At 36.1% G+C, this 21238-nt stretch overlaps 2 protein-coding genes across 2 annotated transcripts in view; both read right to left on the reverse strand.

Annotated features, from left to right (window-relative positions):
* Window positions 1-21238, reverse strand: part of LOC142342603 (something about silencing protein 10-like) — a 144676-nt gene that overhangs the window by 97388 nt on the left and 26050 nt on the right. The window lies entirely within an intron of this gene.
* LOC142342581 (uncharacterized) lies at window positions 500-13642 on the reverse strand. The gene is made up of 6 exons (XM_075393960.1): window positions 13421-13642; window positions 12716-12856; window positions 12101-12379; window positions 11253-11463; window positions 7961-8236; window positions 500-1689 (listed from the first exon to the last, which is right to left on the reverse strand). Exons 1-6 carry the CDS (start codon window positions 13636-13638, stop codon window positions 748-750), a joined length of 2067 nt encoding a protein of 688 aa, XP_075250075.1. The 5' UTR covers window positions 13639-13642; the 3' UTR covers window positions 500-747.

Consider the following 21238-nt stretch of genomic DNA (forward strand, 5'->3'; position numbering starts at 1 on the left):
ATCTCGAAAAAGAGATTAAGAACATAACCGACTAACGCTGGGCGCATTGCTCTCAAACGACCGGTTGGCTTCGTTAGTAGCTATTCACGGTTTAGTGAGGCTAGCATTAACTTCATTGAAGGCGCGTGAGATGAGCGCAGCGGGGGGTGCACCAGTGGGCTGATGGGGGCCGACGGAAACGAAAAACGTCGACGGAAACGAAAAAATGAAGCCCCATCCCGATCCTAATTCTCGAATAATTGATATAAACTTAATTGTAGAGCTATTGATTGCGATAAAAAGCGACAAATCTACCCGTTGTGACATTTTGTTGAACAAAAACAGTTCGCTCCGTGCAAAGGACCCCCTTCTCTGAGCTTGAGCTTTAACTTTTGCACTAAAAGTCCACTGTTTCCTGTCGTCTCCCAGGATGACATGATTCATGACAATTTGAAGCGGACCTTCAAAGGGCTGTCGTTTTCAGCTATCTCTGGACTTCACAAGGAAATAACAAACACAATTTATGATGAAGATTTTATTAATAATGACTACTGCTACGAGAGAAGGATAAATTTCGTAATCAATTTGACAAATCATTAAGAGACATATAAATAGCCAGTATAAAAGATATATATTTGAAAATTTTGACAAACTGAGGAAACAAACAATCGATTGCATCAACATAACACTTCGAAACGAACCAGTATATGGCAAAAATAAAATTGCGAATGTCTATTTCATCACACATTGTAAATTCTCAAATTAAATTTATCTTCTTTTGGGCACTTTACTTTTCCGCCTATTTTCTGAAAAAACGGGACTCGAAGCGGACCGCACAGTAGCTGTGCTATTCATTGTAGAATTATTCGTAGAGGTCACTGTACTTCCGTTTGATGATGTCACAGCGCCTGACGTCACGGTCGCTTTGGACTGTTGCTTGGCGGATGAATTGTTAGTGACACTTGTTGACGACGAACTGTGCGAATTTACGCTTCCATTGACCACCGTGTTCTGTGCCAATGAATTCTGACTTTTAGTACCTGAATCTCTTTCCTTGTTCAAACAAGAATCATTCTTCATTGCAGAGGCATCACTACTATCACTAGAGCTGCTTTTCTGCTTAATTCTGTACATGCCCGAAGACTTTTCAATGTCAATCAAACCATACTTTAACGCATAGGCAAAGTACTTCTGAATAAATTGCTGATAATTGTGACTACGACGTTTTTGATCAATTACATACTTCTGCCGTCTTGCAATTTCTTCCTTTAAATTATTTTTGCAATTTTCAACCTCTTCGTCTATGAGCTCTATAAGCTGACGAATCTTAGGTGCAGCTAGGAAGAAATGACCAGATCCATCTTTGTGTGTCTCAGAGCCATTGCTTTGAGTTTGGGTGTCGACGAATAGCTGTTCCATTTTACAGTTGGAGGCACCGTTTAAAGCTAAAAGGTTTGTGTGAACAGAGTGAGCCGATGACGAATCAAATTCGACTGAAGGACTGGAACCGCGAGCTTCTCGTTTCACTTCTCTTTGCAAGCTGCTCAGTGGCAAGTTGTCGCTTATGTCCGAGGGACTAATCAAGGGACTGCCAGATTTGCATGCATTTGGATCAGTTGGTCCTTGACTCGGAGTTGTTCCACGTGATGCATCAGAGTGATCGATTTTGACATGACCGACTTCCACACTTGGCTTATTCTCAGTATCCGACTACAAAAACAAAATTTTCATCTGGTGCAAAATCAATTAACTTTTGCTACCACAAAACAAAACCGTCAGATTGTCGTAAAAAAGCCGCCGTTAATTTGAACAAAAAAAGTTGAACGAAAAAAGTTTAATAAAAGTGCGATATTTTTTATTTCATTTCGTAGTTACAAATACTCCTTTCCTCAATGAGAGGATACAAGTGTCAGCATCAATACCAATAAGCATTAGAGATGAAATTAAGACCTCTGAGAACAAAGTTCAAGTAGCAGGCATCTAAAATTGGGCTTTATTGGTTTATCCCGTTTCTATATTTGATTTCGTTTTCCATGACTTCGTTCACTCAAAATTCCATTGCTGAGCAACTGCCATTTAACAACACTTTGAACACACTGAGCGAAGCATGAAACTAAACTAGAGAAGCGAAAAAGATTCCAAGCAAAATGCCAAAAAAGCGACAAAGAAATGAGGTAAAGCGAAACAAATTTTTATTCGAAATTTTTATTGACAAAACCAAAAAACAAAACCTTTCATTCACTTGGAAACGATTTAAAAACCATTTGCTAAAAAACACCATGATAAAATCTCAAAACAAAAAACACTAAGAGTTAAATTGTCACATGTAAACAAAATTTAGCTCTCAAAAACAAAAAAACTTCTTCAAATACCGTGTTCTCACTCCACTTTACAATAAATGTGGCGAAAAAATTCACGCCGCAAAACTACTCTCTTTTTCACTCAATTTCATGTTTCGTTCTACACCAATTTGACTTATTCGCCAAATGTGTAAACAGTCCTTTGAAAAATAAAATTAACGGCGCAATAATAGCCAGCTGAGAAGATGAGGGTGCCTATTAAAAACCACTCTTTTCAACGCAAACTAATTTCTTTCAAAGGTACGCAGTAACCGTTGAAACAGTAACTGATGACAAATTGAATGCGCTCTAACTCAATCCCGATGTTATTGATCATTTAAGAAACAAGGAGGCCCGGCAATGTGCGTTCGCACATTAAGTTCCGACCCCGCACATCTACAGTTTTCACTTAATTGTCTACCAAATGAGATTAAAAAAATTAACATATCAAGATATCGTTCAACAAACTACTAAAAGAATAAAACAATCTACTCTAGAGGGCCTATGAGACCTGTGGCTACCATAATATGACTACCAGAAAAGACGGCAATAAAATCAATGTTACCAATATTAATTGCGACCAAAACTCCTGGTCCATTTTTGAAAACCACTAATAACCAAATCAAAATGGCATCAGATAAAATTTATACAAAGAAGATTAACCGGTACTTTTTTGGAACAAAATAAGGGACTTTTCCTCAATGCGTTTACTAAAACATTGCTTTCTTAAAAAAAGAATTAAATTCGAACTGATTAGAAACAATACGCATCAAACGAAATCATTGAGAGAGTCTTTTATACCTCAAAAATGAGCGACTGAGGCCTTTCATTATCCAGGATATGTCATTCGACTATAAAAATAACGACAAACACAGGCAAAAACGAAAAATTTATACAAAGAATTATGCACGAAAACGATGTCCCCCAATCAATTAAATAATAAGCTGAAGCTGATCACTCAAAACAATAAAGATCATCGTTCGCATTTTTTGCAGGTGACAACATTTGCAAATCAAATGACGCCCATTATTGTGATACTGTGAAAAGAAAACAAAAACATACAAAAAAAGTTGCAAATATGCAAAAATCACGAAAATTGGTTTTAAGAAAGCTGGTTGTTCCAAGAAGAAAGACCATTTGAAGAAAATACAACCGCTATGAAGAGCAAATTGTATTTCAAAAGATAAATAACGTGAATTGTATTATATAGAGATGCTTAGCTACAATTTAACAAAAATTAGATATCAAAAATCTCTGTTTTAACAAATGTTTTCAAAAATCAAACAAAAAATTTCGACCAAAAGAGTAAACAGTTTGTCTTGCAACTACTCGCAAAACTGATTGCGACTGTTATTAATGAGACCAAATCAAAGGACTATAAAATAACATTAAATACAAGCTGAACTAATAAGTTTCACAAACAACTTTACGAAACCACAGTTTTGGAGATATTAAATTTACAAGATAATATTTCCTTTTATCATCAGAATGTCTTTTTGTCAAACGAATATCACAAAATGACAACAAAAAATCACAAAAACTAAAAAGTATCCAAACTTCACAAAATTCTTCTGAAACAAATTGTCTAAGCCCTGAAGTTATCATTTAAAACGTTTAAACAACAGAAAAATTATTGTTTGATTGAACAAAAACTTAGATGAGCTCTAAATAATGAAGCTAATTTACGAAAATGATACAACTAAGTAAAATTGCAAATATGAAAAAAATTGCAAACAAGAAAAAAAGGGATAATTTGAAGAATACTATTACTTTTTTTTAGAAATTTGATTCGAAAGTCAAAACAAACATGAGCTATTTACCGATATCAGCTATTAGGTTCATTTGTTTATCTATAGTTGGCCACTGAGACCTTTAATTACACAATAATTGGCATATGACAACAAAAATTAGCAACAAATAAAGGGCAAAAATAAACTCTACCAACAATTTCTCTAAGAGAACGGTGTCGCAGCCCCTCAAACCATGAAAAACAATATGTATGTTCAGTTTCAAATGCTTTAAAGCTTTTTCAGTTAGATTGTCAAATAATGTGACAATTTACAAAAGAAACAAAAACAACAGCAAAAATGGGCAATTATGCACAAAAATCAGAAAATTTTGTATGAAAACTCGTACTACCAAAAACAAGAAAACCTTCTGTTCAAACAATCGGCCACCAAAAGTTGACCTCTACTTAATGCGAATAAGCAAAATGTTGACTAAAATAATACAAAAAATTGACAAGTTCAAAAATCACAGAAATTTCCGTAAAACAAATACAATCAATAACATAAGAGACATTAGGTAACAACCGAATGAATATAAAAGGTCCACTTGCACCTCTTGAGGAAGAAATTTAGATCTTTGAGTCGTTAAACTTGAAAATCAGACTACTAAAAGAATAACAATTGAAGGCAAAAGACAAGAATTCAGTTAAATTTTACTAAAACTCTTCCTCAAAGCCATAAAAACCCGTTGGGTCTCTGAAAACAAACTGTATCTACATTTCGCCTCAAATTTGCGTAAATTGGAGCTGTCATTAACGGAGCCGTGAATAAAAAATGTCAGTAATTAACATTAAAGAAACAATAGCAAAATATTTTGAAAAAAGGCAGCATCAAAATAAAAACTAAAAAGTCTCTGATTCTAAGAACCCATGATAACATCGAAGCTCTCCCTGATTTTGTCGCGCGCCCAGCAAACCGATCAAGTGTTCCAAGTTTTTGCGAATTAGATCAATTGTTGAGTGGAATTCTTCAAATATTAAAAAAAACAACGATGCATTTTGTATAATTATCGAGTTAAATCTGCATAAAACGGAAAAGTTGTAATTCCAGAAGACGTTCATACGGCGCCCAGTTGCAACTAGTGCTTTTTCTGAAATTAAGGATTCTGTGTTAAGGATTCTAGGTCACTAAGTCTGGCAAACTTTAACAAAGTGGACCAAAAAAAGCATATTTTGTGCCATTTTTGATGAAAAAAGTTTGAATTTTGAAAATTTTATCAAAAATTTTAGCCAAAAAAAATCTTCAATCAAACAATTCAGCAACGTTTCTCTATCTCTAATGGTAACAGCAACACTTTAACGTTAAAAATTTTGACTTATTTTGAATTTATTAGCGAAATTGTGCCAAATTTTAGCAAAAATTACTGAAAATGTGAACAAAAACAGTCGAATGTTCACAAAACTTTAAACCTCGATAACTCCCTGTAAAAAACAGAAATCGAAAAAATCTTTTTAATTCCGTATTCTACGCTGGACGGGCTTTTTAATGATACCACTCACAATTCTCTACGATGAATATATCGATCGGCCAAATCTGACTGAACAAAAAAAAACCAGTTGAGTATATAGTTCCTCCCTCCCCACTAAAGTGGGGGTTGGAACAATAAAACCGCTAAATGGATCTAGAATGGTCCTCTGGAAACTCATGCAATAAAATCTCGACTTTAAGTAACCTCAGAATCAAAAGTTTTTTAAGAATGTTAACTTAAAACATGTCAGCGATATTTTATTTTAAGGCAACATGATTTGGAAAGCATTTTTGCAAATTCGTCTTCTGCTGGTTAAAATAAACTAGTTACCAAATTCTGGTGATGCCAAGCTATAAGAAAGTAAGGAATTCCGTACAGAATAACGGTTAATAATTATTCTCAGAACTGAAAAAAATCGGCAAAATGTTCAAAAAATAACTTTCCGGTTTTTAGAGTTCGAGAATTTTTATTACCAATATTTAAAGTGAGCACAATTTCTGCTGCTACTTTTAGAGCACTAAAAATAGATGTTTCAGAATTACTTGTTTATGAATACTGGTTTCAGAAATCAAGGCAACAAAATTGAAAACTCGAACAGAATGATCCAACTTTGCTCTTAAGTCTATTTTACAATGCCCCTGATGAGACAAATTGTCACCAAGCGTTGGCTTATGAAACGAAAAAAATTTTAAACATAGCTGGCAGATTGCCAGAAAATAGCCGCAATAGATTCGTAGATCGGCAGTCTAAAAAAAAAAACAGTAAAAAAGACAGACCAAAAAAATTCGTCTTTTCATTGGAGGCTGATCTGTTATAATTGGATTAAAAATCTGTATTAGTTATTGCTGCCTCTATTAGCTGATCTCAAACAACCTTCATTTGGAGTGACACACACCCATTTGACCTTATCTCTTTGAATTAAAGTAAATAAAAGTTAATTTCAAAGTGAGGAAGTCATTTTTGAGAGTGAGGTAAGTCAAGTGTGACCAAAAATTTAATCACGCGCATGAACAAAAAAACTCGCTCCACTAAGAGCGAAAAATGACGTCACACATGCAATTCAGTTGAAATTGCATGAACTAATGAACAAAAAGTGGCTGTGACGTCATATGGTCGTAACAAAAATCATGACGACGAAATAAAAAAACATGGCAGGACAAGTCCTGACGTACAATTCAAAGAATTCTCATTGAACAAAAAAAAGTAGACCTAAAACGGTCTATGAATGGATTGGAAAAACCATTTAGAAAAAAATCCGATCCAAAAAATTCGAAAAAACAGTAAAAATCAAAGTGAAATTGCCGCATGTGAACAAAAACCACTAGCGAGAAAGCGAATTTTTGTTCAAACACCGTTTTCTCACTCTACTTTAAATTTAGAGCAAAAAAATTTCACGCCGCAAAACCACTCGCTTTTTCGCTCCACTTCCTGTTTCGGCGTGACCAAAATCACTGCTCCAATTTGACTTCAAAAGTCATGAAAATGTGTGAACAGATCTTGAAAAAAAAAGACAGCGCCCCAATACAATTCAAATTCTTTGAATTGTAAAAAAACCAAGAGAAGGCCAATAATAGCCCCAGCTATCGCTGTGCGGCTATTAAAAAAAATTTGCTATCCTTATCAAATTGCTGCTACTGTGATAAGCTGGCTTCAAAAGAGTAGACATGAATAATATTTGAATGGTCATTTTTCCGAGTTACTTTCATAAATAAGTACGCAAACCCTCTAAATTTTTGCTCCAAAAATGTGTGTCCCGATATATATTTCCATCGAGAAAAACTGATACCAGGACCGTTGGATTTTGCAAAAGCCCTTGTTTTGCATTTCTTATCTACTACCATATGCCATGACCACAAAAGTTAATTTGTTCCACTTAACTTTGAAATGAGTAAAATCGGAAAGAATTTTTATGATATAAACCATCATCATCATTATCATCATCACGTGGCCAATAAACTTTTAGGAAATCAACTAGTAATCAAACAAAAAACACAGGTCTTTCAGGTTAAAAAACAACTCAATAAGCGCAAGACCAGTCAAAAGTTTAGGCGCTACATAATATTCGAACATCGACATGGATCTCAAGCGTGTCAAAAAAGTTTTTGAACAGGAAAAAGAGCTCAGCAAGCTATTTTTTATCGTCCTGAAACAATAAACTAAATGAAATACAGAACATCTTGATAAATTCCATAGTAACATAACTATTAATTGGAGAAGTGCTTTCAAAAATGTTATCTGATAAAAAAAAGGTGATAAAAAAGAATCAAACTAAACAAAGAAGCTGAAAATTCCCTTCGAAACAATGTCGTGAGGCTCAAATTTAAAATTTAATTCAACATCAACTCTTAACACCAACTAAATACTGAAAACAATTTTCAAATGCTCACCAAATCGGAGCGGGGAGACTCTAGATTGGATCGAACTTCGAAGTACAGCTGCTTCTCCTGGTTAGAGATCAAAGGAGAAGCCAGGAAGTCCGGATAAGTCTTGAACCAGGTGATCTTTTTCTGGAGGTCGAAGAAGCCTTTCTGCATTAGGGTGCCTGAGGTAGGTGACATACACCTGAGCTGTGATAGGATTCTTGTGTCATCGGCGGTGGTCAACGAAGGATGAAATTTGCGAACTAATTGGCGAGTGATTTCCATCATATTTTCTTTATTTGCCTAAATGAAATGGAATACTTCGGCTGAAGTAGTATACACAATCTCACAGCCACACAAATAGTGTGACACGCATAAAAACACACACGTTTACAAGTTCAGGAATTTATCTAAAACCACGTATAGGATCGAGATAAGCCCAAATTTTAAAGTGACTTATGCTGAGTTACCTAACCTTGCTTAAAACACGCAACTTGCACGTTTTAAATGAAGAATATCAATGAAAGTCAACCTGTCGCTATGAATATAGCAACTTCTGGTATTTTGACTTCTGACACTTCCGATTCTCGGCATTTTACAAATTGGACGTGCGTGTTTTAATAATGGCTTCAAACTTTGTCCGAGAGCAGATAAAAGCACGATATAGCTGCATATTGCCAGAAAATAGCCGCAAAAGATTCGTAGAGCAGCAGTCTCAAAAAAGATAATAAAAGAAACAGACAAAACAGAAACTTTTTGAATGCTGAAATGATATATTTTGATTGAGACTCTGTTCAACTTTTGCTGCTTCTATTAGCTGCTCTCAAATAACACTCAATTAGAGTGAAACACACTCATTTGCCCTTACCTCTTTGAATTGAAGTAAAGAAAAGTCAATTTCGGAGTGAGGACGTCATTTTCGAGAGGTAAGTCAATGCGTGACAAAAAAATTCATCGCGCGAATTAACAAAACTCGTTCAACTGACAGTGAAAAATGGCGTCATGCCATTCAATTGTAATTGCATGAAAGAGCAAAAGCAGATTGTGACGTCACATGGGGGTTTAGGATATTAAGCGAAAACTCGATTAGGCGAAAGGAATTTTGTAGTCATTAGGCGAAAATTCTGAACTAAGGTTTTGTGGAACTCAGGCGAATACCAATTTAAACACTTGAAGGAGGTACTGCAACATCTGCTGGGTAATATAATGCAAGTAAGTTACTATAAGAAATAACTTCTAAAAAATCCGGCGGATTGCCGGAAAATAGCCGCGATAGACGCTTGTGGCCTTCAGTGGAACAAAACAACTAAAGAAATAAGATAGACAGACTGACCACCAAACCAACAGACCACTGGACTTTTTGGGTTAGATTCGGACTGTCATTTTTATAAGACATAAAAAGAGAATTAGTGCATATACGTTTGGCACTACTTAGAAGCACACTATTGATCTTTAACCAGTAAATGTTAAAAAAATTAAAAGTTCGTCAAGTAAGATCAAAAGCTATTTTTTTGAGTAAGTCACGCAAATGACCTAAAATTAATGAGGTTAAGTGATAAGACAGCAATAAGTTCAATACAAGACAAAGATGTAAGATTTTAAAAAGTTAACAGAAAAAACTCGCAAAATTTAAAAATTCTATAATATTCTTGAAAACAGTTGATGTCAAAGACATAGAAGACATCAGCTTTGAACACAAACAATTTAATCGACTAAATTACCCCTATTACCAACCTATGAGGCCTGTTATTGACGAGAATAAACAATAATAAAACAAATATTACAAAGTATAACAATACTCAAAAATTAACTCATATTTTTTTAAAAATAAGAGTCAAAGAAATGAAAACTAATAAGCTATTAACTAGGCAAATTAATTAGGTTCCTTTCCACCTCATTATCAGCCAATGAGACCTGTCATTGATGATAATAAGTGATAAGACAACAGAAACAATTTTTGAAAGTGGGCAACATCAAATACTCTTTAATGTTTTTTGACAAAAAAAATGTTCAGGTCATAAAAAGTTTCAACTGCCCCTTGAAGAATTCTATCAATTTCAACTAGGCGCAATTAGAACACATTTGTATCCTAATCAAGGGAAAAAATTTGAAAGTGAAGTCAAATTGACGCACGTGAAAAAAACTCCATCTCAAAAATTGAAAATTTGTTCAAACACAAATTTCTGACTCCACTTTAAAGGCAGTTTGAACAAAATCACACCCGAAACCGACTCTAAAACTCTCTCCCTTTAGTACTTCAGCGTGACTAAAATCACCACCATAATCTGAATTCTCACTGAAGTGAAAAAGCCGAAAAAAGCGTGAACACACCTTAAAAAAGACAGCACACTAAAACAATCCAGATCCTTTGGATTGCAAAAAACCAAGATGTCCCCAATAATAGCCCCTACCTCTTCGCGGCTATTAAGGGCGTAAAAACTATCAAAAAAGAAAAGAATTTTAAAATTTTGATCATTTTGTAACATGTACTTTACCACGAACTCCCATAATTTTTGTGTTTTTTGCATTAGTGGCTCTAAATTATTTAAAATAAAGCTATTGATAAGTATTTTAAACATTCTCCATTCTTTCCCTGTCAGTTCTAGAAAACAAAACCATGGGCCGTTATGACACATACATTTTGTATGCAATTTTAACAATTTTTTTGCATTTACAGACGACTGTTAGGGACACTTGACAACTTAATAAGAGTGGATTTATCGAAGGAGTTTGAAGTATCTCTTTGAGGTGTTTTAATTTGTATTAGCCTAATTTCAACAAAACTTAAGTTCAGTATTTTTGCCTAATGGCTACAAAAATGTCATTCGCCTAATCGAGTTTTCCCTAATGTCCCATCTCGCGTCATGTGGTCGTAAAAAATCTTGACGACGAAATGAAACACCAAGAGAGGGTCAATAATAGCCCCAGCTATCACTTTGCGGCTGTAAAACAATGTCCAGTATTGCAAAAAAGAATTCTCTTTTTCAAATACAAAAAAAAACTTTAAATTGGCATCAATTATCGAAAACCAACTATGCAGAATTTGATGTTAAGATTTTAAATTATACCGAAAAAGAAGTCAGATGCGCACAAAAACTCCAGACACCACTTTCTCCCTACTACTCAAATAAGTTTCATTTTTCTTTTCAACTGAGCCCGTCTCCAGTTACTGCTTCGATGCGAACAAAATTACTTTATAAATTTGGCCACAGATGTTAACAAAAGACACGTAAAAACATGCATCTGAAAAATAATTATCAACCTTTGGTACGTCGTTGCAGCAAGAAATCTCGCCCTTGAAAAATTGAAAAATGCTTACCTCGAGGTATTGTATTTTGCTTCTGATTTGAGTTCTTCTGTCTGGAATGACACAGAGTAAGTTAAAACACACTTCAGAGTCAAATGTCTGCACTCTCTCGCGAATCACTTGGCGGAATTTGTCCACCCATCCACTTCCTCCGCCATTGCTACTCTCTGTCCATGTTCCATGATTGATAGGGTGCGGCTTCAACCCATCAAGCTCGTACAACCTATTGTGAAACTTATCAGCTTTAGTACATCTTAATACATCAATGAGAACTGAAATTAAGGCCCAAATATTTCATCAACTTCTCGTCAATAATTTTAATTGTTGGCGAGTTACTGTCTATATTTATTTAACTAATGGTCATACATTGAAATTTGGTATAATTGCAATCATGCGTGCCATGGCACCACAATCGGAAAATCTTCACATTTCAACCATTTTTGGACCATTTTTATATCTACAGTTTTCATATTTAGCTAAATATAACCTGGGTGCGCTATTAATGCTTAATAATAACTAATAATTTTGTTTCCTGCGTAATCGCAGCGAAACAGCATTAGGTCTACAGTAGCCTGTTCTCCGCTGCCCTTTTTTCTTATTATTCCCCACATTTCAGACTGTTCTTTTTATGAGCAGCATTGCTCTTTTTTGGTGACTTTGGCCACTTTTTTTGCGTCTGAAACTTTCACGTGGTACCATCATTGCAGCCAACATTGGTCAGGTTATGGTCAACCTGAAGCTATGGTTAAGTAAGAGCTCATCCTTACACAGACAGCTTCACGGAGGCAGGGGATTGAACTCTCAATCATTGGCGTGTGAATCACACACTTTACCTCTCGGCTATCACGCCACGTCCTCACCTGTTGTTGATTGGCACAAAAGATATGTAATGAAACTGATCCACGGTTGAGGTTGAGGACACAGCTTCCAACTCGGGTGCGTACAGACTCATCATCTTGCCTTGCAGCCTCTGTTCAGATGAGATGTTCTTGTTGGCGAAGCTGTTGTGGTATTGCTCCAGCTTGGGGTGCTGTCCGAAATACACTCCTCTTTGGTAGTGGGACAGACTCTTTGTCTCGGAGTGGATCTGACTCAACAGATCTCCAACCTCCATCTTCGACATACAATTCATGATTATGCTGAAACATTTATTCTCAACTTTTTATGAGATCGCGATACTTCATTGTACATTTGATGCTTACAAAATCTGAACGCCTTGTTAATGTGGGTGTAATTGGCAAATAACGGTACAGTTCTCTCAGGTTTCCGTACTCTAAATCTTTTGGAAACTCCACTCGTAAAACTTTTTTACGCCATTTTTTTTCAAATGTAATTTTTTCAGGCGCACAAGTTTATATAACCAATTGAGAACAAAAATATTTTTGTACCAGTGAAAAACGAAGCACATTCTATCTGAACACGAGTTTATAGAAAACCTTAAGATATTATGGGAGAACGTGGTCAAAGTTACCAACCTGAGCAATGCATGAGTGGCACAAGAGTTCTCTTTGACTTGGTGAGCAAAATAGACTGACTCTAGCTCTGAGAGGTCTTTGACGTAGTTGAAGTGGTAAGCTTGTCTCCTTGACATCCGCGTTTGACCAGAAGGAGACCACCTGTCACAAAAGAAACAAACTAGACATAGCATCACTTTCATTCTGTTATAACCAACTTGTATGGACAAGGGTAACTAGTAATATACATGTAAGTTACAAGTTGGTAACTGTTAAATTACAAACCTTAGTAAAAGAAAATAGAACCGTGACTCGAGATAGCAAATTGGTAGAAAAGTTTAATGTACTTAAAATTAGTCCAGCTAATCTCAAACCACTTTGACTCAGACACTTTTGCAGAAAAAGCCTTTTAATAAAAATTTGTACTTTTCACTAAACTCCTACTGTAAAAATATAGAAAATTTGCCGAGCCAAACCAGACTCAAATCCCAAGTACATCTCGTTTTCGTCGATTAGCAGCTAAGCGTTTTCCTGAAAGGGAAGGCTTTATGTAAGAGCCTGAATAGCTCTCGTGAAGTTCTCGAGCCCACTTTTAATTATACTCAGTTTGTTTCTACATTTCTAATAACGACTAATTTCCTTACTGAATTTCAGTACAAGGAAAAAATCATTCAGTAATCCTTTTCTGTGGCAATCGAAAAAAATTGTAGCCAAGTTAACACGAACCTGAACAGGAATATAAAGCCATATACTGTTCCACTTGGAAAATCTCCATCGATGTCATAGATCTCATCAACTTGCACACCCTGTACCCCGAGCCTCTCCATGAGAAGCGTGAACACTCCAGGGTCACTCTCCAACTCGTGCCATGCACAGGAAGAGGCCCCTCCACTACCCCCGCTGGCACCCGTGCCCACCACCGTCGACGAAGACTGGTTGTGCATCACATAGTCTGAAAAATTTAAGCATTTAAGCGGATGACTACTCCAAATGAAAAAAATTAGTCTGCACTTAAATAAATGAAAACTCCAATGCAAATCTTCCGAGCTCCGAATGAAACTGACAAATTTATGACCCAGAGGACAAATTAAAAAATATCTTGTCTAAAATCAAAACATAATCGGCAGATTGCCGGAAAAGCTGCGAAAGAATTGATTTGTTTGCCGTATAGAGATAGAAACAGACAGAGATAAAAGTTGAAATTATCGACGCCGCTCAAAAAAGCTATGTAAAAACATAACCGACTGTACGTCGGAAGAATTGCTCTCGAACGACTAGTGGGAGCTCTAATCAATTGCAGCCTCCTTCAGTCGGGGGGGGGGGGGGGGGGAGCCTAAATGAGTTCAACAGTGGGCTTCAAATAACAACATTAGAGGTTAACATATACCACTATTAAGATTTAAAATGAAAAATGGCATCAGTTTCGGCACAATTTTCATTTGACTTTTAGTATTAAATTGCCGCCAATTGAGTTCAGCTGCTTGAAATTGTGATTGAGAGCAAATTTTATATCAAGCGAAACGCAAGTCAAGGGCGTTAAAGTCACTCGAAAAGTCAAAACCGTCCAGCAAAAATTTTGCATAAAAAAGACACACACGTTTACAATAATTGCTATGAACTTCGTTCAAGAGCAATTAAAAATATTCAGCGATAAATTAATAAAACATTCAGCGATAACTTAATCAAAAAACTTATCGATCAAAAAATAAGTTCAAATATTTATTCGGCAATCATGACCGAAAAACATTAGAAAGTCAACATACTTTCTTACAAAAAAATAGTGAAAAAAGATTACGGAGACTCCGGGAAAATAGAATACTTTGCAAAGAACTGTCAAAACATTAAAATTATTTTGCAAAAATTTATATAACTTCTAATTATGAAATAAATGTTCATTGAAAGTCAAAGATTAAAAGACAAAAACAAATGAATGTTTAACAACACGAAATTAGACATCTTGCTCTTCAAAGAATTTTGGACAAAAGTTTCAAAAAACTGATTAGTATGTGTACAATTTTATAAAAATATACTTCATGTTCAAAAGAATTTTTTCAAAGCAAGCATTGCCAAACGAACGTCGTCATTTACTTTGATTGCTTAGAAAAAAGTCCGCTCAAAGATCCAAAAATGAAGAAATTAATAAACAAAATCCAAAATTCAACTATACACATGAGAAATATGTGCCAATTTTACACTTAGAGAAATATGTGCCAATTTTACACAAGAAGTATTACGCTATGCAAAACCTTCTGGCATAAAACCTTCTGGCAGAAACTTATATATAATTGCAGCATCGGTCAAAAATTATTTCAACAAATATCCAAATTACAAAACAAAATGAAGCCAAATGGACGAAAAAACAACTTAAAACGGTTATTTATATGCGCCGTTCTACCAAAAACAATCCAAAAAAGTCAAAAAGTCATTCAATGAACGCAGCGTATGATCAAAAAAACTTCTCTCGCGTAGCAAACACCTGTTAAGCATGACAGTTTTCATCATTTTTGCCTTTGAGTCAAAATGCCGCATGAAACCATTTCCTGTAAAAACAAAAACAAAAAAAGAACCGATAGAAAACCAATACTCCTCTTCGAGGTGTAAAAAACCAAGAGCACCGCATATAACTCCGCTCAGCTTGCAGCTTCGCAGATATAAAAAATCATATGTAAAAATGACTTTGGATTTCGATCAAATGTTATTACACAACTTTTGGTCGCCCAGGTCATCAAAGTTGACTCGATCACCCTTCAATGAATAAAATTTGTTATCTCATGCAGCACGTAACTTATTTCTCAATTGCCTGGCGCCTAGTAAATAAGGTGACTAGATGCAAAAGTTCGGCACCAATTGATTAAAACAAAAATGTTTGCAATGACAGTTTGTTTCTATGATCATTATGATAAGGACAATTTAAGTAGGCGATGCGGCTCTGTTGATAATGCTGGATTTTAATTCGACCTGGGTCATTGCATCAAAAGCTCAAAAAATAGGCAAAAAACCATTCTCCTGTTTCCACATATTTGATAGTCAGAACATAGTTCAAATACTCGGCACCAAAATCTGGTATTTATCTATTTATCTTATATTTTTTGCTTTCGCTCTTCGATACTGCCTGTTCAACGTTGATTGCTTTGCTGAGCAACTGCATCTTAGAATCATTTTGAGCAAAATTAGAGAAAGATGAAACTACCTCAGAGAACTCAAACAGATTTCATACAAAACGTTGAACAAACCGTGCACTAAGGTAAAGAAAAACACTTTTGTTTGACAAGTAAAAAAAGCTCAGCAAAAATAGCTCGCAGAGAAAGTATGAGGAACCTACTTGACGGGACTTAACTCATACTGTCTAGAGAAACTGGCAAAGTTTAGCATGTCCTTTTTGTTGCACAAAAACGGACATATTTTAGAGACATCAGTGTTTCTAATAGTTTCATTTAGAGGCCGAAAATGAATTGAATATATAATCGAAACTTCTGTTCTAAAATAAACTGCTTGTTAAATAAATTGCCAATTAACAGTGTCAAAGAATTTCATCAGATCAGTGAGCCCAAGAAATTCAATTTAGTCCTTATTTCTCAAATTTAATGTAAAAAACAACAAGCTGAAAATAACATTTGGTTTTTTGCTCGGAGCGTAGCACTGCCCTAATGTTTCATTATGAGTAAGCTTAAAAAATATTACTGGTGTTGAGATTTTAACTCGAGTTAAAATTATTGTTCTTTGTTCACTAATTTAATAGAAAACGAGAAAAACCTAGAAAAAGACTCAGGGTTTCTCATACCGTAGTGCTGCCCAAAAAAAATTAAATTCAAAGCTCTTGCAAAAAAAAACATTCCGGCTGTTTAAAGTTTATTTTTTTGTTCACCCAAAACCTTCCACGACTCAAATTTTTGAAAAAAAAACATTTGAAAGCAAATTTTTTGGGCAGTGAGACACTTCGGCAAAACCCACATGGCGTTTCAATCTTTTATTTGAATTTGCAGTTCTATGTAGGAGGAACATACTTGAAATTATAACTGCTGTTGAAATTTAATTCGAGTTAGAATTATTGTTCTTTGTTCACTTATTTAATAGAAAACGAAAAAAAACCTATGAGAAAAACTCAGGGTTTCTCTTAGCGTAGTGCTGCCCAAAGTATTTAAATTCAAAGCTTTTCCAAAAAAAAACATTCCGGTTGTTTAGAGTTTATTTTTTGTTCCAAAATTTTCCACGACCCAATTTTTTATAAAACATTTAACAGCAAATTTTTTGGGCAGTGAGACACTTCGGCAAAAACCACATGGCGTTTCAATCTTTTACTTCAATTCGCAATTCTATGGAACTTTAATTGAAAATTAACAAATCTAAAACTTGGAGGGAGCAGTAACATTATTTAATCGTTTCGAGCCAATAAGACTCCATATTTTCTCAGGAACTGCAAAATTTTGATAACACTTGGAACACCTTTGATTTCGTCCTCTTTGTGATTAGCTCAGGGGACTGCTACGAGAAGCCTTTGTCTTGGCAGTTGCCATATACAACTCAAAATAGCAGCAAGACTTCATTCTCACTATAAAAACGTTCCTCGCGGGAAAAACTGTGGAAAACCCAACACGCGCAACAAACAGTGCAAGTGTACAAGTTGGCGAAGGAAGCTGTAAAATTGGAAAACAGTCAAACAAATATTGCTTGTGGCCAAAAAAAGTGGGTTAAAAAATTATTAGCAAACTGCCGCTGGCATCAACAAAACAACGCTCAGGGAGAAAACAAACGTTGATAATAAAGACAATATATCTAATTCAAATGATTGTTGCTTGCTTTTAAGAACCACAAGACATAATGGTGTCTTTGTGAGAGAACTAGTGCAAAAGTGCGGGGGAGGTGCACAATAAAAAATAATGCATTAAAAAACAAGATAAACAAAACCGATTATTGTTTAAAAAAGTTGGCTTTGATCGAAGCTCACTTAACGTTATAGAGCACAACCGCATATAGGATTAGAGGGCAGAAAAAGAGGACGGGGTAGCCAAGTCGAGGAGGGGGTCAAACCAACTCAATTTTCCGTTCTACCACTATACTCTGCTTCCTCGCCAATTTCAGTGAACAATAAAATTAGAGCATACAAAATTCCTAAAAGAACTACACCGGGCCTTAATGCCCCAGGGCTTTACCAATTTACATCGTTTTCTGCAAGGGAATGTCAAAACATCACCGACTAACGTCGGGCGAACTCCTCTCAAACGACCACTTGGCTTCGTCAGTAGCAAGCCAAGGATTAGTGAGGCTAGCTTTAGCTTGATTCAAGATGCTCGAGGTGAACCCAGCTGGTGGGGGGAGGGGGTGCACCGTGGGGGGAGCGGTTGGAGTGCGTCTTTGGATGCACGGAGCCCTTAGGGATGGGGGGTGAAGTGGGGGGAGGGGGGAGCTGAGCTGATCAGGGGAAGGGGGTTTAACTTCAGAGAACCGCCCTTCACAGCATAAGTATAGGTCTAGGTCTTCAAAACAGCATGTGAATCGCATACTTGGAGACTAGTGAGCTGAAAAGCTCTAAGAGAACTTAATGCCCGCTGGGCTGTAATTGTTTATCCCGTTTTTGAGGACGAAAAGTCAAATGGGTCCGACGAAAAATCAGTCAAGCAAAAAATTGCTTAAAAGGACAAACAGTACTAATATTAGTGCTACAAACTTCTTTGGAGAGCAATTAATCACTAAGCGAAACAACACTCCATAACAAAACTGTCAAGCAAAATTGTTGCATAAAAGCCACACGACAGAAATAATTGCTTCAAACTTCGATCGAGAGCAATTAATGAAGTGCAAAAAACAATTTAAAGCTCCAAATAGCCAAGCGCATTTTCAAAAATTTTCAAAAATTCTGAAACAGAAGGCTAGGCAAGAAAGGGCACCGCAGACTCAATGAAAAAGTAGGCACAGCCACTACTACGAGAAAATCTTAATGAACCAATTTTATGGGGAAGTTAAAAATCTATTCAATTTACTGCAACCGAGCAGAAATTTGAAATTGTTCTAAGGTATAGAAACCTATCTGCTAAAAATACAAAAAATAATTACTTGTAATTTTTATCAGTTTATTTCGTTTGGATATCTTTTCTGAGTTTGCCTGCCTCTTAATGATCAAAAACAACTCAGCTTCAATTTTGCGCACATATATAAGGGTCTGGTCACTTTCATCATGAAACTGAGCAACTTGATAAATAGCACAGGAATTTTAAAAAATTGCATAACAAAGAAAATCCACATAATACCAAAAAATGCATTGTGTGGATCTTCCAAAAGTAATCTACGAAAACAGGGATGTAGATTTAATTCAATTGAAGTTGTTCTGGCAGCCGTTATATATTAACTACAAATTTGACTTAGAGACGTTATTGTTTATGGATCGACTCAACTAATTGCTACCTTACGCGCCTTTTACCTTGAATTGATGTGCAGACTGAACAGCAGATTTTTATTAATCTCAATTCTGCCCGCTTAATCATATGGAGATGCATTGTTGTTTAAGATTTCTTTTAATTATCATGACCTGATTCGTAGCAACCGCGAGAAAAATTATAGATTCTTAACAAAAAAGGAATAACATTTCATGAGGAAAAAAGAATTACATTTCAAACCTCCATTGTTTATCGGAAACGAACAATCGACCTCATTCATAGCGCCAAAAGAATAACCGTTTGAGCGCCCACGAATTAATACAAGCTTCTTTAGAGTATAACTGGGAACTAGAGAACTTTAAATTAAAGACCATGGCTGACTGATGGTCGCATATATCAGAGAAAACTACTTGCTGACTGCAGATCAAAGATTGTCCATTTTCGACATAATTAGGTTTTAAGCGTCAATGCGTCAAATGATAATAGTTTAATCTGAGCTAATTGGGAGTTATACAAAACATAGCCGACCAACGTCGGGCGAATTGCTCTCAAACGAGGGTTGTGGGGAGTGTTCGTTGTGGGGAGGCTTGTGGGTGAAGGAAGTAAGGGGAGGTTAAATTGGGGGTGGGTTAAGTTTTGGGGTGGGTAGATGGGTAGTAGTCGGCGTGGAGGGTGGGTGAGATAGGAAGTTTTCTATAGTTTGCATAGGGCGGGGACTGTTATGCGACCAAAACTGCTCAAATTTACCTTTTTTGGCCTTGAAATTTACCAGCAGTCTGGGTATGGGGATAGATGGGGCGTAGGTGGGGAGCGGGAAGGCGGTTGGCCCGTACTTTGGATAGGTGCGAGGGACTTATATGGGATCAAAAATCTTAAAATAACCTTTTCACCTTGAATATAACCATAGTTCCTAATTACTGTATATTACAAACTAAGCTACTGTTAAAGTCCAATATTCGAAACAAGAAGTCAATGTTCAAAAACGAAGGTAAAAGTTCGAAAAAGAAGTCAGAATTCAAGTCATGAACAATCTTACTTCAGCTTAAAAAAAGAGTCGATCGAATACCGGAAACAACTTGAAGAGTCGCGCAATATAATTGCAAACACAACCCTACCTAAAATCAGAAACCAAAAACCAACTCTATCAAAATAACAAAAACAATAGCCTATTGAAATTGAAGACATGGTTTTCAAAAATTAGGCAACGGCTTTTAGTTTAGGGGTAGGGGCGTGGTGTCTGTAAATTGAATAGGGAGAAGAGGCTTTTATCGGAAGAAAACTTCGCATAATGACCATTTCACATTGAGTTTTACTAATAATTCACAATCTCTATGAATTAGTAGCTACGCGACGGTTAAAGTCCAATGTTCGACAACAGAAGTCAACGCTCTAAAACAGAAGTTCAAGTCATGAACAATTTTGCGTCAGAATCTGTAGAACCTTAATACTCCTCTTCTCTTCGAGTCGTAAAACATGTAAAAAAGCAATACTCCTCTTCAAGTCGTAATTACCTACAGCACTACCATAATTGTTACAATCAATAAACTGTAAAATATTGCTACTAAATACAGTAATTTCACGCAAGAGAGATAAATCAACTTCATCTTAGTAACCTAAAATTAGCCTATTTGTGATTCTTGAATAAAACTACCAGCAGTTGCAGTGCTTGACTTCTGCCTACATTAGAAATGTAACAGGCAGCAGATTGAATAAAAGTAAAAATTACTATTGTAAACATAACCGACTAACGTCGGCCGAATTTCTTTCAAACGAACGGCGGTCAGTTGGCTTCGTCAGCAGCTAGCCACGGTTTAGTGAGGCTAGCTTGAGCTTAATTGAAGGAGCCTGAAGTGAGCTCAGCAGGTGGGGGTGAACCGGGGTGGGGGCGGCAAAGGTGGGAGGGGGTCTTTGGCTGCACGACGCCCTTCCCGCCTGAACGAAGTGCAGGGGTGCGGATTTGGGAGGAGGGTGTTCGGTTTGAAGTGAGGAGGGCTGATGTGTGTGTGTGTGTGTGGTGGGGGAGTTGTGGGGGTCAATCTCTAAGAAGCATCCCTCACACAATAAGTATAAGTCTCCAAAACAGCTTCTGTAAATTGCATACTTGGATACTAGTAAGCTGAAAGGCTCTAAGAGAACTTATTGCCGGCTGGTCACTACCTGTTTATCCCCTTTT

This window comes from Convolutriloba macropyga, chromosome 1 (assembly GCF_964194025.1).
Source record: "Convolutriloba macropyga chromosome 1, txConMacr16.3, whole genome shotgun sequence".
Classification (NCBI taxonomy): Eukaryota; Metazoa; Xenacoelomorpha; order Acoela; family Convolutidae; genus Convolutriloba; species Convolutriloba macropyga.

Excerpts from the sequence above, each read along its gene's own strand:
- LOC142342581 (XM_075393960.1), bottom strand. The coding sequence starts at position 13,638 with ATGCACAACCAGTCTTCGTCGACGGTGGTGGGCACGGGTGCCAGCGGG. Across the intron at positions 8,237-11,252 it reads GCAAAATACAATACCTCGAG|GCAAATAAAGAAAATATGAT; the intron begins GTAAGCATTTTT and ends CATTTCATTTAG. Across the intron at positions 1,690-7,960 it reads AGTCTCCCCGCTCCGATTTG|TCGGATACTGAGAATAAGCC; the intron begins GTGAGCATTTGA and ends TTGTTTTTGTAG.